Below are 17724 nucleotides of genomic sequence, written 5' to 3'. Positions count from 1 at the left end.
TGTCTGTTAAGAAATTTTATTGCAGATATAACTTGAGAGTTACATTTTAAAAAGAGTAGTCATTTTCATGACTTTAAAAAGGATAAACAAATGCCAGTCCAGGTATATGCGCACCCCTCTTGTGTAAGTAAGATGGATCAAAGCTGTTGATCCAGACCTCAAAGTTAAACACCCTGCCTCTTAAAGAATCCAGAATGTGTAGACATGAGTCTTGCTAGAGGCAACAATGAAAAAAAGCAGAACACTGTTCTGTTTGCTAAGCAAAGTTTGAGCCCAGTGGCACATTTGGACCATCAAGGTGCAAGCTTTTGAGTGCATGCACACTTCATCAAACAAAATGGAATGAGAATTTACCAGCCCAGCATATAGGCAGAGGGTGAACAATAAATTAGTACACAGCATAATGAAGATGTTTAGCAGATTCAATAACAATTTGGGAATAACAAACTAAGTTTATAAGGTTATCATTTTTGTGGGGTTGAATGCTGTGAAGGGGACACATAAGGAAATAAATATGGCAAGATTGGAGACTAATAAACAGATGCATTCTCAATTGTGGAATGTAGAGAGCAATTAACTGAGACCGTGTCACCATACTTCATCTACCCCCTCCCCAAACATAAAGGTATCTTTGTATGGCCCTTCTGGAAAGGGAAATTGCTGAGTTGCAAGTTATTACAACACTCAAAACAATGGAATCTCCAGGACTCAATAGAGATATTGGTTTCTTACTTCACTACATTTTTTTTCTTTCTAAAATTTTACTCTTGAACAGTTTGGAGGCAGGAGTAGGTGTCAGCAAACTATACATGAGACTCTTACCTCAGATGCCAAAAGAGCATCTGTCCTATCCTCCTGTTTGCCAGTGCTTTTTCTAGCAGGAACCTGGAGAGGGCACAGTCGAGAAAAGGTTCATATTTCAGTACTTGCACAAGCTGCAGAAGATACTGAGAAAGCTCTTCATCACTGGAAGAAGACAAAGAAAACCTGGTAACTAGCTTCATTGTGGGAAGATGATTTAAAGTTAATGGAAGGAAAAACTGAATCAAATAGTAAAATGGTATTGTCCACCACATAGATACAGAAAAAGATAGTGGGAGGCTTTCAGATGTAATATGCAGTGTCACTCAAAGTAGGTCTCACTGATTCAGAAAATATTAAAAATTAGCTATATACATTTATCTTAATGATCAGCAGCTCAGACCAATAACTCTACCTTCTGGAATTACATTAACATTACAAGTAAAAACATTATTTTAAATTTGTCTCTCTAAAATAATCCCAAAAGTAACCCCAAAAGTTCCCTAGATTCAGAACCATGTTTTTGAGTCATCTCTATATCTTTTCAGGATGTCTGAGCTTGTGGAAGAGACTCTGTTTGATATTAAACCTGAGAAATGAAGATTGAAAGTCTAACTCATATATGGTAAGGCTCCCCTGAGGGCCTGGACACTCTTGTAACAATGGATCTATTCTTTGGCTCCCTGAGGGCCATGATTAAGGACTGAGGTTTGCAGGATAATAATTAACCCTCTAGTACCATCCAGGAATCTGGCTTACAATAACAGACCTCTGGTAACTAGAGATGGGGCAATCAGCTACCTCTTGGCTACTCAGTTTGCTACTTAGGCAGGCCAATCATAATTCCCAGGAGATTCAATTGTTCTAGCTTCCCAGTTGCCCCTCCTACTATTCATAATTCATAGCTATTACAATGTTGGTCATTTCCTGCATCCCCAGTACAGACTGTCCTCTTCCTTATGACCATATCTAAATACCATATGCCCCACTCAACATTACCTTTACAAAGGACCCCATACATATATACTTATCTTTATTACGGTCATAGACCAGCAAAATCAAAACAATTTCACTGTTACACAAATAATACGGCTAAAACATGGTTTTACTCATAAAATAGCATTATGTTAAACACTTAGACTATGAATCTGCTAAAATACAAATTAAAACTAAATGGAAATATAGGTAATTGTTATAATTGCTCTAAGGTTTAGTCAACTTCCTTTTCAGGGCTGCAGCACAAAACCTGGTGACACTATATGTTTGTGTCTGTGAGCAGCAAGGAGATATAGGATTGTCCTGAACGCCCTGGGACTCTATGTAACTGTGGTGTGATAAATATGGAACGAATGTCATTATAAAACTGACAATGCAAAAGGATATTTTCCAATGTTTCTATTTGGCCAGAGCCACAAAGGACCCCAAAATACCACCAACTTATTATGGCCCAGTGAATGCTCAGGAAAAAAAAGGAAGTACCATCGAGCATGAGCAAACTGGCTTCAGCTGTTCACTCCAGACTCCTCCTCCACTACTACAGGACAAGATTTAGCAACATAAAAATCCAGTCTGATCCCGAAGGACTGCTATTGATATCACTGGACTAAGACCTTCTTCTTCGGCTCTATTTGCCTTGTTTTTTCAGCACTTCTCCAATTATGCTGGACGGAAGGATCAAGCAATTTACAAATCTTTTTGCTTTGCTTCTTTAATCCTTCCTTCCCATGCTGATACTAACCTCATTTCCCAAATTTATCTCTTTCTTCTCCTCCCTCCTGTGGGCTGCTCAGAGAAAGAAAAGCCTCATCCTCCAACCTACCATCCCCTCATTCTCCAGAGACGCTGTATAGTCATAAGAAAACTGAAGGTGGGTGCTGATTCTGGATTAGCCTGTGGAAGGGAAATCGAGCATAGCTGGGATGGTTTCCACCAGGAATCACCTGATTTGCTTGTTGTTGCTTATTCCCCAAATGCTTGTGTGATTCCATAGGCCATTAGTTACTCTAAGCACTCTTTCAAATCATCTGCATTTTATAACATTTGCTTCTGTGTTCAATAAGGGTGAAAATTTAAGTATAGCCTTCTTCATTGCTACATCCTTTCTAGAGGTTGGCATTCAGCTAAACCAAGCCAGAAAAAAATACAGAAAAAAATATCTTATTGGTATTTTATGGTATTTTCTAAAACGAACAAAGATTAGGGATTCTGTTTCAGCTACTAGCATAGCTGACCCCCCAAAAGCTGTTCCCCTCCAGTATTTATTAGAGAATATTCAGCTATACTGATCGGCTGCCGTGGCGGGATCTCTCAGCACCTGCTGCCGTAGCTAATCCTCTCAGGTCCGTGTGTGGTGGAGACATCTCTCCCAGCCCCTCACTGATCCTGGCTACAGCTCCTGCTGCTTGGCAGTTTAAATCACGGGGTAGCATAAGCTTTCACATCTAGGTCTGCAGGGGGTGAGGAGAAACCTCAGCCCACACAGATCCTAGTAACAACTTTTCCTGGGGGGGGGGGTTAAACCTCGCTGCAAGAAAAGCTATTTAAAATCATTTTCTTTTCTTCATGGGTCTCCTTCACCTCCCAAAATTTGGTATTTCTGTAAAATCCTTAATGCAACTACCATACTGATATTTGGACCATGGATTTTTCAGAAATACTGAAATTTTTCCAGGTCCAAAAGATTTGAACTGGGAAAAAATGATTTTTTTGCACATCTCTGTTTCTTCCCCATGATTTTTCATACTTCAAGTGCAGAAAAAAGATCCTTTAACATGGACAACTGGAAGTATCCTCATGAGTGTACATATGAATGGTGCTTCCATATGTACCTTCAGCATTTATGGTAACAACTGCAACCCACTGACTTTGCATGCTGGTGGTGGGAAGTGCCATTGAGTCACAGCTGACTTAGGTCAACCCCAAAGGATTTCCAAGGCAAGAGACCGCCATTGCCTGCCTCTGCATAGTGACCCTAATATCCTTTGGGGTCTCCCATCCAAATACTAACCAGGATCAACCCTGCTTAGCTTCCGAGATCTGAGAAGATCAAGCAAGCCTGGACTATGTAGGTCAGAGTGACTCCACATACCTAGATAAAATTCACAAAGATTTAAATGACAGCTCTACCAGAAATACCAGTTCAGTATCATAAGTCTAGTCAGGCCTACCTTATTTACATTTTATGAAAGTCATAATATTCTGTCAATAAACTAGCCTTGAAATTTTAAAAAATGTTACTAATTACTTGCAATGCTCTTGAGAAGTCAAGGACACTGAAGTTCATCAGAGCTGCACTTGATAATGGCCAGCATTTTCTTGGAACAAAAACAGCATTAAATTAGAAACGTATGTTCTAATGAGAGAAGTGAAGAGCAAGAGAATGGGCTCCTGAATGCCTCCTCCCCAAGCTCAATGGCCACTCTGAACTGACACACAGGATGTGAATGATAGGCATCATACTCAAGGTGAGGCCCCTTAATTTTTCATTTCTCCTGTGTTGTGCATCTCCTCATGCTCCACACATAGCATGTGTTCCAAATAAGCAAAGAAAAACACATACTGTCTGGGCTAGAAACAAGTCCCAAAGGAAGACCACCCACTCTGGGCCGACAGAGACTGTTACCATACTGTGATTCCAACCCAGTCCACAGCTGGGATGTTTAAACAGCAACCTAAATCATGATTTGAGGATTATTTTATTTGTGCAGAAAAAGTCACAGTGACATTTTTTCTTAACTTTTTGGTCAACTGCTGAAATAAGATTACCATTAGACTCACCTCATGTCTCTTAAACACTCTACTGCATATTCCCGTACATATTGATCTGGATAATTGAAATCCAATAATTCTAGTGCTTCTCTTGGAGGCAGTTTGGCCCATATTTGAAGAAGGGCCTGAAGCTGTTAAGGAAAGAGAGACATCACAATTGACTAGACAGATACATTTTTGAGAATGTCGTTTTTTACCCTGAGAAAGGAAGGTGGATCACATTGAACATAAGTTTTAAAAGAGGTCATAGGTGACATCTCCCCTTCAAAGGGAAGCAGCCAGACTGTACCCCATTATTCTGCTCCAGTATAGCTGAAATTAGATTGATAACCATGGGAACATGACCTAGCCTTCTCTTATTTAATATTTCAAATACAAAAAAATCGGGGATGCTAGCCTAGAACTATCACCCCCCCCCCCACACACACACTGATGAAACATGTTTTCTAGTGTTAGGACTTTCTTCTTTCAGTTGCAGAAATACAGCTACTCAACAACGAAGACCAAGTGTACAAGAATTTAAATCAAATATAGTATCAAATGATAAATGGATGAAGAAGTGCAAGGTGTTTGGGACATGACAAAACACAGGAGTTGGGTTATCCAAGAAGGTCAAATACTTGAGATTATTTGGAGCCTCCTTCTAACACTTTGATAAACAGAAGTATTAATTTTGTTCAGCTTAATTTGGACAGATTTAGTTCAGCCTACAGAGTTATAGATTTTATGAGCTCTTCAGAGTAGAATTAATTTAGCAACAGACTAATTTATTTAATGAGAAACTCTCACTCTCATCAATCTAGTTTCTGTGGGAGGCCAGCATGTTGAAGTTTGAGACAAGCACTGATGCAAATGAGCCATTTAGAGTGGATTTCCTGATGTCTGGTTTGAGGTATTTCCTTGGAACTAAGAAGCTACCAACCACTGCACTGTAGAGCTCAATATTTTCTCATCTGACCACCAGCGTCATGCCAAGATCTCAGATCGAGAATGGTCTTTCCCATCACTTGCTATGTGAGATTCTTGAAACTGGAAACATCAGGGATTGAACTTGGGACTTTTTGCACACAGGGCAGGTACTCTTTCACGGAGTTTTAGACTCACCCAAGCACTGCTATTCTAATGTTACTGGAGAACTATGGGATGTAGCCACAGAAGAACAGCAATTACACCAATCCTCTTAGATGCGGACAAACCCACAGACAGATGAATCAGAACTAACTACTCCACACTCCCTATCATTCTGCAAAATGAGCAAGACAGAATTGTTTATGAAGGTATTCTTGTAGAGGAGTAGAGCTGGAAGCTGGGATGTAATGCATGAGCTCAGATGACCTCTATTAAGGAGAATATATATTCTCGCCCAGTTCTTCAATCCTAGCTCCATTGCATGATATTGCTGTACTGGAAATCTTTGCTGTTAGATACAAATATTACAGAGTTTAAGACCAATCAAGTTTAATTCTGAGTATAAGCTTTCATATGCAAGCACACTTCATCAGATGTCCACAAAAGCTTATATCTGGAATTAATCTTGGTTGGTCTTAACTGTGCCACAGGACTCAAACTTTGCTCTCTTGCTGCAAGCCAACATGGCTACCCAACTGAATTTAGATGCAAATACTTTTATCATTGAAATAGTACCATATTTCGCATTTGGCTTATTAACTGACTGAATAGTTCTATCATACTTGTATGCTGCCTTGAGTCTCAGTGACAAAGGCAGACTATAAAGAAAAATAGAATAGATAAAATAAGACATTATTTTACTGATAGGCTGCTCTGGAACAGAGCACGGAAAGGAACCGTTTTCTCTTAAGAGTTATGCTGAAGCAAAAACAATTTCTGTTGCAGCATAGATTCCTTGAAATAGTTTACACCTCATGATGAGTCTTTAAAAATATAAAATGACAGAAGAACATTTCAGTTGGCACACACAAAGAAATGAGCAGCCTGCTTGAAACGTAGGAAGAAAAGCTGATTTTTATCCCCCACTTTTTACTACTCAAAGGAGTTCCAAAGCGGCTTACAAATGCCCTTCCCTTCTTCTCCCCCCAACAGACAGCTTGCAAGGCAGGTGAGACTGAGGGAGTTCTGAAAGAACTGTAATGAGCCCAACATCACCCAGCTGGCTGCATATGGAGAAGTGGGGAATCCAGCTTAGAGTCCAGCTCTCTTAACCACTACATCAGGCTGGTTTTTGTCAGTAGGGCAAGACTGACATCTGAACAGATGTTTGATCTTTTGGCATATACGTATCTAATTCACTGTATGACTTGCCCCATATGGATCAAAAAGTGTACTGGGAGCACCCAAAGGGATAACTTTTTCTACACATCTCAGGGAGCCTCCAGGTTTGAAGGAAAAAATGTACAAAAGGAATATGAACTCACCCAAACTACTGAAATAATGTCTACACTTATGCAGAGATAGTAAATTGCAGGAAAAAAACCAAGAGCTAGCAATTCTACATTAGAGACCTTGGCTGCCATTTTGGGATTGCTTAGCAACCTCAGCAAACATTGTCAAAAGCAGTGGGTGGAAAAGGAGGCATCAGTAAGAGAACAGCAGCAGTGGAGCAAAATTGTTGGGGGAGATATACTGGCAGGAGTGTGAAGAAAGAGCAAAAGAGATGGGAGCCAATCTGATTGTGAAATATCCTCTCCCTTACACAGTCCTTGCAGTTTCTCCACTTGTATACATGTAGTATTTACACCATAGATATTAGAAGAGGTTGGGGTTAGTGTGTGAGAGAAAAATATGTTACAACTCTCATTTTAATGATACATCTGTACACATCTGTACGAGCACATCATGGATTTCATTCAGTCTTTGGAACAATGATTTGAAGGGTTTGGCCTCATATGTTCTTTTGGTAGCAGAAATAGACTGTCTAAACCAGTGGTTCTCAACCTGGGGGTCGGGACCCTTCTGGGGGGGGTCGAATGACTCTTTCATAGGGATCACGGCAGGGTGAGCAGCTTGGCCGGGGGGGGGGGGTCCTGCCACAGTAGCTGCTCCTCTTGCAGGTGCCCGCACTCAGCCACCATCCGCTGCAGCAGTGCCCCCAGTGCAACACAGTCTCCAGCCATGCACTCCGGGTGGCAGTGCAGCGTGGTGGAACAAGAGACAGAATTGAACTGAGAAACCCCGGAAAAAAAAAACAATTTATATACAATCATGAACAATGGATCTTCATGGCATTGATCAGTTTCGGTTTAATTTTTGTCAAAAAAACTTGCATAGTGTTATGGTTGGGGGTCACCATAACATGAGGAACACAGCATTAGGAAGGTTGAAAACCACTGGTCTAAACTATAAGGTATGTTTTAGAAAATTGAGGACTGTTGGATGAGCATCCAAGGTGCTGCTTCTGACAACTCTAGATGTAGTTTTATTATACAAATCCGACACTGCAGAAGTAACACAACCATCACTACCAGGCACTGGAACAGCCGGACTGCATGTTGATGCTCCAGGAAACCTTGGGCTTGTCTGATGGTTTCATCTTCACAACATCAGGCAATTGAGACTCATACCAAGTATCAAAATGTATGTTCATATAAAATATTCTGTTGCCATGAAGACTATGCCAGTTTTAAACTTTTACCATCAGAGACTGCAATTATTCAACTAGAAGATGTTAAGTGATATGACCTTAGAGGAAACAAGAGCTCAATGACCTGAGAAGCTGCCAAGAAAATTCCAAAAATACAGGCTGTTCTTGTTTACATTCCTCCTCTGAGCCTGAATTAGGAGGGAAATGCTGGCCAGCTAGATCAACATCCCAGGTGGGCACTGGCTGATCTAAACGTGACAGTCAGAGGCCAATGAGGGGACTTGTCACATCTGGGCAGAAAGGAAAGCTTTCTTAAGCCAAAACCAAAACACAACCAGAACCAACCAAGACAATGAGTATTGCCTCCTTATCAGTTTCTCAGATATGTTAAGTGTACAGAAAAATACTTAATTAGCATGGGAAATTTCCCAGTCTTATAGAATCTTCATTTAACTTGCTAGATGTTTCTCTGTGGTATTCTGTTGCATAACAAAATGCTCCTACGTCATCCTCCAACCAAAGGAACAGTTTATATGGCTGATGTTCTTTTGCATCTCACTCAGCAAGCATGAGAGACCTGTTTTTGGCTCCTTGTTTTGAACTGGTGGCTGTTTTAAATTGAATACATATAAATGGTTGAGTAAAGATCTACTTGAATCGGAGTTGGGCTGGCCATCCATATTCTATCATGTGTATTAAACACCTTTTTTATACTCCTACAATTATATTGTTTATTTTCTGTGTATTTGTATACTGAATACTGTTTACCTTTGTATGTATAGATAAAATTGCTCCATTTTACCACTTAAAATCCATCTAGTAAATCACTCCTACGATTTGCCTTACCTGAGCAACATCTTCAAGCTTGTTCCACTTGACCGACAGCAATAGTTTTGGCAGAGATTGTGGAAAATTTTCACGGCAGTCATATCGCAAAGTCCAAATGAGATCCATTTCATTTTCACAGAGCTGAGACAAAGGATCCCTTTCCATGATCTCCTTTAGCTCAATGTAGAACTTTTTACCACCCCGGCCCTTTAAAATAAAAAATGCAAAGGCTGCCATTTATAAGTAGTAGAGATGGTGCCAAAACAAATGTTTATAATTCCTGTAAAACTATAAATGACATGGAAGCCAGAATAGTGTGGATTGGTTTGCTGCATGTTTTAAATAGCCAGCACAGCATCATCATTTTAAACACAGTATAAAAGGCAGCAATTCTAACTTTAAGAATATATTCACATATATCCACAAGAGGGCAATCTTGTTATTTTCTCAGTAAATATGCACAACATTTCTGTTGTGACAGGGCTGTTAAGACTGTATACACAAGGATTCTATTGGAATTACAAAAAACCATTTGTAACATTTAAAAACTAACAAAACTACTCTGCTTCAACAGGATATGGAACATACCATGTAAGGGGGGGGGACCCACCTTACACGCCCTAGGATGTACACTCCAATTGGCTGACTTGATTTTCATCCCACATTAATACTCACACAGGACTATTAGTAACTTTGAAAATATACCATAAGTTAAAAATACTCCTTATTTGTAAGGACAGATTTTTTTTTTTTTTGCTGAAGAAGCTGGCTATCTCTTCATTTGAAAACTTCATACAACAAACAGCTCCTTTCGATAACAATAGTACCACATGTATTCGGGTCCAATGAAATCTTTAAAACCCTAAGTTTATTTATTTTATTTATTTGTTTGGGGATTTTTATGCCACACCCTCGTGAATAATCACCTCAAGGCGGTTTGCAACAGATTTATAAAAATGCATGTAATCAATTATAAGCAATCAATAGGATTAAATCATCAAAAGAACAATGATTAAAATCTGATTCCTATCTAAAACCACAAACACTGTGGGGTGAGAAAAGAGCAGGGAGGAAGATGAAGGGAGGCCTTAGTAAGATGTTCAAGTCAATCCTTCCACTGGCCTCTCACATGTTTGGTGGAAGACCTCCATCTTACAGGCTCTGCGGAACTCTGAGAGTTATGCTTATTTTGGTATGAAATCACTCATGATCAGTGCTAAATGACTTATGATTTAAATCTTTTAGAACTAAAGGTTCATTGGATTACACAATTTACACTCATTTTGAAATGTGGCCCATAGGGCTCATCTGCACTACATTTAGTGGCTGCAGAACTGACAGGAAATTAGGGCACCAGCACAGATTGTTTTGCTCACACTTTAAAGGGTATGATGTAAATATAATCTTAAAACCCACAAAAGCTCAATATTTTGTAATGTGGGTACTGCACAATGCACAAATGAAATAAAACGTGGAAGGGAAAATCCTGTGAGGCAATTATTTTAAACAGGGGAAGATCATGGTTTCACTCATGATACTTACTGCCATACCAGAACTATCACTATTCCTTATAATCTCAGCTGCCTTTTCAAGTATCTGCAAAAGGATAACATTGTGTAAACATTAATATGGTGGTGAGGGGGAAGTGATCATATTGCAGCATGTTAGAATTCAAGATGATTGCCAGATATCAAAGCAAGATCTCAACTGAACACTCATGCAAAAAAAATGTTTTTATGTACATATGCCTATCCATTATGCAGCAGATTTTGCTTTACAACACTGTGAAATAAACCAACCACATAATTCAACAGAATTTGGAAAACGCAGTGATAAATTATAGTTATATGAACATCCTCAACTACTTCAGCTAGTCTAAAACCATTCGTTTATAGCTTGAACAATGCAGATTTTGAAGAACTATGCTCCCTACAAATGGCAGTCACACAGCTCTATTTTATCCCCCTTCTTTATCATTTTTAACACAGCCTTAATCTAAAGATCTTCTACTAGTTCAACATTCCTGCTATGTCTGTTTTGCCCTGCAGGCAGTGAAGAGAAGATAACAAATGTGTGTCAGCTTGGCTGAAATTCTATGTAATCTACAAAGGTCAAACTAGATAAGATTCTAGAAGATTTATGAATGGCTATCTAATATGTTTTTCATTGCTGAAGAAGCTGCTGGTTGGTGAAGGGGCATGGGTGTGGAAGAGATCTGAATCAGTACAGTGGTGAGAAGGTTTTAATATTTCCCCTCCATCCTGTTTTCCTGACCTCTGATGACACCCACCCCGTAGCCACACTTTACCATTTGAGAGGAAGTATGCATATTTCCCCACACAAAGTAAATTAATGTCTTCTGGGACACTCAAGGTCAGAAAATAGTGTGCGTACAATGAGCAGCTAGGAATAATTCTGCACAGAAAGCAAATGTGCATTTTTTAAAAAGCTGCTATAACTGATTTGGAAAGAGTATAGAAGTATACAGATTATAATCAGCCTATAAATATATACACAGGCACACACATATACACATAGGTTACTTTTAATCCATATACTTTTATACTAATTTGGGTAGAGTGTGAAAGTATATGGATTATAACCCGTCTAAACACACACACAGAGAAATTAAAATTACAGAACTTTAAGAAAGAAAATACATATTTGTTTCCTGGCTGTACACTGTCAATCAGTGCTCAAAGCAACAAAGGGTAAAACCAGACAGACCTTCTAAAAGCTGGCAGAAGTGGTCTTCTCTGCCCCTGAAAACAAATGCCTTGGAATGTAGCAACTGTGTGTCAAAACTGCCTTCAACTCACTTTAGAATGTCTATCTGTCTTCACCCTTAGCTAATAGGCAAAAGCGTGTACTGGATAAAAGCATTTTTGAGCCCTATTCAAGCATAATTAGATCACAGGACAGACTATCAAGCATAAAGACAGAACTAAACAGTGTGAATGGTGAGCACATTAATTTCTTAATAAATAGCTATGTAAGCTTCCAGAGATATCTAGTCCAAAAAGTATCTAGTTATTTTCTTTTTCAGAGAAGTTGAAAGTGCAGAGTGCTGATCAGCAAGTCCTTTTGATCTTCATAAAGCCATTTTATTCCCTTCACCCTACTGAGCTCTATGAACAGCTGTTTGCTTGTTGGTCCTTGTGAAAATCTTGAACCAATCCCTCCCCCCTTCTCCCCAACTTTCTCCACAGAAAGTCTCCAAATTGGTTTATTTCTAAAGAAAAATGGCTTGAGATAGAGAAAGGGAGGGTCGGAGAAATGTTTCCACAAAGAAAGTTGCCCGGCACTTAAAAAAAGAAGTTTAAAAAGCTGAAAGTCTGCCAAAAGTGGTTGGGGAAGCGGCGAAACCCCACACGGGAGTCAACGCTATACATGTGTGCCAGTAGGAGACTGGAGGTTGGGAAAAGCAAAGCAGAAAAACCATACACCACTTGCGGCTGGAAGTAAGTAAATGATCAAAGAAAAATGGCAGCTATAAAAACACATTAAATTCCACTTGAGCAGAAAAACAGATGAAGGCTTTTTACAACACTTATCCTCCATCAACCCTTAAATCCCACAATCTGTATAAAATTTCCAGGAAGAAAAATTAACACTAAAATATTTTTTCAAATTTCTGTGACATTATGCAAATTATGTTCCAGAACATTCATTCATGTATTTCAAGTGCCAAAGCATAAAACAGTTGAACAAATTTACAATTTGCCAAAAAGGAAGCGCAAACATGGAAAGGGAAAAATGCAGTAGTGAACTGGATTAAGCAAACCCTCAATCCAAACAAGTTTACCTTGTCAAAGGGAGGGTAATAAATAGGGAGTTTTGAATATTCTTGAAATCTGATGTGCAAAGCTGTTGCATTTTCAGTGTATGGATTTGTTTGTACTGTTCCCATTGGATTCAACATCTCTTCAAGTTCATCTAGACAACAGCAAAGAACAAGTTATACTGTGACATGAATACACAACATTTAAAAGCCATGTTGTGCTTCTTTGGAGGTGAATTCCAGCTATGCATATCCCTTTCCATTAAAAAAACGCAACTCCCTGACAACAGAAAACAAGCACTCCAAGCAATGAGAAATGTGACCATTTTCCTCTGTGGTTTTAACTTTCTTTTTGCAGGGAGATTTTTGTGCACAGGTTCAGTCAAAGGAGTATCCACAGCCTCTCTAAATCTGAACTAGTGAAACTCATTTCACCACATCAATAATCCTGTTATCTTAATCCTTCTTTATTCTCCCCATGCTCTTCTTAAAAACCAGCAGGTGAAGACCGGTCAGCTGTAATAAAAGCAAATGAAATTATTTACAAGCTGGCAATGGCAAATAACAGTTTATTCTACTATAAACAATTCCTCAAACTTCCAAAACATCAAAACGAACTCCTAGGTGATTTTTCGTTTTTGGTATCTTCATCAGTGATGTAAGATACTCTTTAACCTTTAATAATAAGTCCTCTTTAAATGAATTCCTATCATATATCAGAAGGATATGACCTTAATCCTATGGATTAAATATTAACAAATAGTAGCATCACCAAGTGTAAATGCTCTTTAGTAGGGGTCACTACTAAACAGCATTTACACTTGGTGATGCTAATATTTGTAGACCTCTGTATAGTGGATACCATGGAAACATTTGGGGATTGAACCACATACCATAGGATTAAGGTCATATCCTTCTGATATATGATAGGAATTCATTTAAAGAGGACTTATTAATAAAGGTTAAAGAGTATCTTACATCACTGACGAAGATACCAAAAATGAAAAAACACCTAGGAGTTCGTTTAGATGTTTTGGAAGTTTGAGGAACTGTTTACAGTGGAATAAACTGTTTTGTCATCGCCAGCTTGAAAATCATTTTGCTTCTTAAAAACCATGGCACATTTATCTATCTAGACTATTTCTATTTTGCTTTTCTAGCAGGAGTTTGCCAAAATGAAATAAGTTGTTAACTTATATCAAGAGGTCAGTTTTCACATTATAGTTCAGGTGTTGTTTTCATGGGGCACCTGACATCACTTTAACATTGTCTTCTCTTCCCAGCCCTTCCTAATGTTTTAATGTAGAAGTCAGCTTTTTCATCCTAAGTGATCAAGTGACTTACAATGTCTGGTTTTTATGTGACATTCATACTGAAATGCAGTACATTTACTGCAACATTGGACATATTAGTTCCACCGTGTGCAATTTCAAGTTTTCATGGGCTTTCTTGCCCTTTCTGAATAGAGGAACTAGGGACAGTACAGTGTGGAGGTAAAGATGTTGAACAAAGCCAAGGAGATCTGGTTCAAATCCCTAATCAGTCATGAAGCTCCTGGATGACCTTGGTCCAAGAAAGAACTATGTGCATTGTCTTGAATTGTTGATAATACAGCTACCACCAAATGTTCAGTAGGAGTGATGTCTCTGGGAGGGGACTATAGGATTTATAGTGCAATTGTAAGCAGAGTTATATCCTTTCATTGACTTAATTTGTCTTCGAAGGATGTAAATCTATTTAGGATGACATTGCTAGAGGGCTAATGAAAACTCTGAGCCAACAGTGTGTGTGTCAGTATGTGTGTGGGGAGGTTGTGAGGTTGATTCCCACTTTCCAGAGACATTGATAAATTTTATCTTCTACATTCTGATTAGAACATATTTTAAAAGAACTCATAATTAATCTCTCTCAGCAAGTACAAGCTGGTATAGATCAAGCACACTAATAATGACTGGCTTAGATCACAGGCACATAGTGATTTCTACAGCCTATTCCAGATGGAATCAGTTCCTGCATCCAACCAAAGTTGCACCTTCACTTGGCTAAACTCCATCCACAATACCAACTCTGATGAGTCAGTGAAAAATACAGGACTTTAAATTTGTTATAATAAACTTTTCGTTCACTGAGAAATGTAAGATGCTTAGTAAAAAAAGAAAAAGAAAAAAAGTTACCAAGGTAGCATTCTTTAATGTGCATCGGACTAGCAACTGCCTTCTATTGGGGTAAAAATGTGAAAGTGATATTTTAAAAAATGGCCCCTAAAATATGCAGAACACAACTTTGAAGTAAGTGTGGTTAGCCTAATAAAGACATCAGCAGAGGGAGCTGAATTCAGCAGCAAGTGGGGCCCAGGTGCAATTCATGCTCTCCATTCAGAATGAATGCCTACTGGCATTTTGCCTTGACTGTATTTAAAGCTACTGGGAAATACTTCCTCACGGGGGCAGTTCCATGGGGTGGGAGGAAGCACAAAGAAATGCTCACTGTATGGTCAACACAAATCACATGGCGTCTCCTTACAACCATCTCAGTCCAGAACATGAAAAGATTTCATGAGATTTAGGGTAACAAAGTGAAGGGTTTCTAAATGCTGCACACCCCACAAAAAGCTGTAATCATTGTGCAATGCAAAGCTGCTGGAAGAAGAGTGGAAGAAGAGTTTCCCTATCTAGAATAATGAGTATAACACCAATGATGCCTTATATTTTATTGAATCAATGTAATTTTGTTTGCTGCCATAATTTACAAACGTTTATCTTTGTGTGCCCAAAAATCCTATACTGCAACAGTCAGAACAGTTGCAATCCATCCAGTGCTAAAAACTACACAGCTGTGACTTGTCTCAAAAGGGCATTTATGGGAAACCCAAGCAAACCAGCCAAGCTTTCAAAGATTAATGGAATCCACATAGAGGCACAGAACATTAGGTGTCACAAGCAACTTCTGGATCACAAGTTAATTCTCACCAGGAAATGATGACCAGCTGTGCAGTACAAAGTCTCCTGTTTTCAACTGTCCTTTAAAGTCAAACACCATGGTATTGACCCAAGCTACAGAATAGTGCTGAAATGAAAAGAAAAAAACATCCACTTTAAAGGTGAAATTTAGTTCTGGACTTGATAGCAAAACAATTTGCATTTAATTAAAATAACAGAAAAGAGATAAAGAGAAGTTTACTAATTAAGATGTTGATCTGGAAAATTCAATATGCTACAGAAAATATTTTCTACAGTACAGCTCTACTAGCTTAAAAGACACCTGTAACTGAAGATCTGCATAATGTGTAAATACGGTGCAATTTTTTTGCTCCTTCAGGAACGTTAAAAATATACTTTGCCTCTTCCCCCTAATATGTCTCACCTCAGTTCTCACAGCAGCTCGTCTTTGGTTCTCCCTCCTCTTACCCTAAGCCATTTCACCTATCTTGTTTCCTTCAGTTCGTCCTTCCATCTGTCTTTCATTCTTACCTCTCCCTGCACAAGTCAAGTCAGCTCCCAGATTCTCTTGGTTACCAGTGACTCTTGTGAATATGCAGGTCCAGGCAACTATTACAGTGAAAACTTTTCTCCTGCCCTGCCTGCAGCAACAGGATGAGGAGCTTATTGCATTCTGGGAACTTAGGATGTCACTGTCAGCGACTTCTTTTGCCCAAAAGCTCCATGTTGACTAAAGTAAGCCTCTGCCAGCACAACACCTTCCCCATAAATTAACTAATTTATTGCATGTTTATTTTGCCCATCCTCAAAGGAACCCAGGACAGCATATATGGTTTCCTCCTTTCCTCCATTTTATGCTCACAACAATACTATGAGATATATTGGGGGCTGAGCAAGAATAACCAGCTAAAATCATCCAGTGATTATCTTAAAAGGAAGTGGGGATTTGAATTTAGATCTAACTGCTATACCATATTGGCTCTCTCTCTCGCATATATAAAGAGAAGTCACCCCAACAGGTTAAAGAATTTTATTAGTTTGGGAGTGGGCTAGGACGACACCTCCACTAGGTGAACCTAGGCAATAGTCTAGGCCAGTGGTCCACAACCTTTCTATCACCGGGGACCAGTCAACGCTTGACAATTTTACTGAGGCCCGGGGGGGTTAGCTTTTTGCTGAGGGACATCACTGCCGCCTGAGCCCCTGCTTCACTTGCTTTCCCGCCGGCACCCCGACTTCCCGCTGCCCTCTGGGGGGCACTGCCAGCAGCAGCTGTGCAGTGCCATGTTGAGGGGGAGCCCCAGCCATGGCCGCCGCTGAGAGCACGAAAGATGAGGCGGCAGCAGAGTAGCAGGGCAGCCCCTGACACTGCAGCCGGGGAGGAGGATGAGGAGGAGCCGCGGCCTGGTACTGACTGATTCACGGACCGGTACCGGTCCCCGGACCGGAGGTTGGGGACCAATGGTCTAGGCATCTACAGATAAAGGGGTACTAACCAGCCCTTTTGCCACCCCACCCACCCACGCACCTCTGCTGCAGTCAGCAGCAGCTCCAGGAGCCCCATAAGTAGCCTCTGCATGAAACATGCTTCTTCATCCCTCCTACAATTAGTTTTCAATTTGCAGTTCAGACACACAGTAATTTTTTTTAAGTACAGACACTGAAAGCATGTAAACATACACAGAATTTCCCTTACAAACAACAGGAATGTAAGACGTAGTGAAATTAAAGCATTACCACTTTCCCAGCTTTCCTAATAGTCTGGTATTTGGAAGGATTAAGTGTCTTGGCTGACTTTTTATTTTTCATTTTGTCCATCACAGCATAAACCACAAAGCACAGCCTAGCCATTCTTGGCAAGTCGCAGACGTTGATATCAAATTCCAAGGGTTCATTCCAAACATGGTCATTTCTCCCAGATATTTCTGAGCTTACGATAGGCTTACAAAGGAGCTCAGTTCCATGGAAGAGACCAGCCCTGACATGAACCTGCAAAGAGATGCATGACAGGGAAATATCTAGACACATTCCACAGAACCAACAAGCAA

At 39.6% G+C, this 17724-nt stretch overlaps 1 protein-coding gene across 6 annotated transcripts in view; it reads right to left on the bottom strand.

Moving 5' to 3' along the window:
* Positions 1-17724, bottom strand: part of PIK3CB (phosphatidylinositol-4,5-bisphosphate 3-kinase catalytic subunit beta) — an 83207-nt gene that overhangs the window by 18972 nt on the left and 46511 nt on the right. For 5 of the 6 annotated variants that reach the window (XM_077348956.1, XM_077348957.1, XM_077348958.1 and 2 more), the window contains 7 exons: positions 17414-17665; positions 15707-15803; positions 12762-12892; positions 10499-10552; positions 8975-9163; positions 4579-4700; positions 823-966 (listed from right to left, as the gene is read on the bottom strand). In XM_077348956.1, the coding sequence (XP_077205071.1) occupies positions 823-966; positions 4579-4700; positions 8975-9163; positions 10499-10552; positions 12762-12892; positions 15707-15803; positions 17414-17665 (989 nt within the window). The remainder of the gene's footprint in view (positions 1-822; positions 967-4578; positions 4701-8974; positions 9164-10498; positions 10553-12761; positions 12893-15706; positions 15804-17413; positions 17666-17724) is intronic. The other variant, XM_077348960.1, reaches the window with a different exon arrangement.

This window comes from Paroedura picta, chromosome 8 (genome assembly GCF_049243985.1).
Source record: "Paroedura picta isolate Pp20150507F chromosome 8, Ppicta_v3.0, whole genome shotgun sequence".
NCBI classification, from domain to species: domain Eukaryota; kingdom Metazoa; phylum Chordata; class Lepidosauria; order Squamata; family Gekkonidae; genus Paroedura; species Paroedura picta.
The sequence above is the reverse complement of the archived record's forward strand: the minus strand, read 5'-3'. Positions and strand labels throughout refer to the sequence as shown.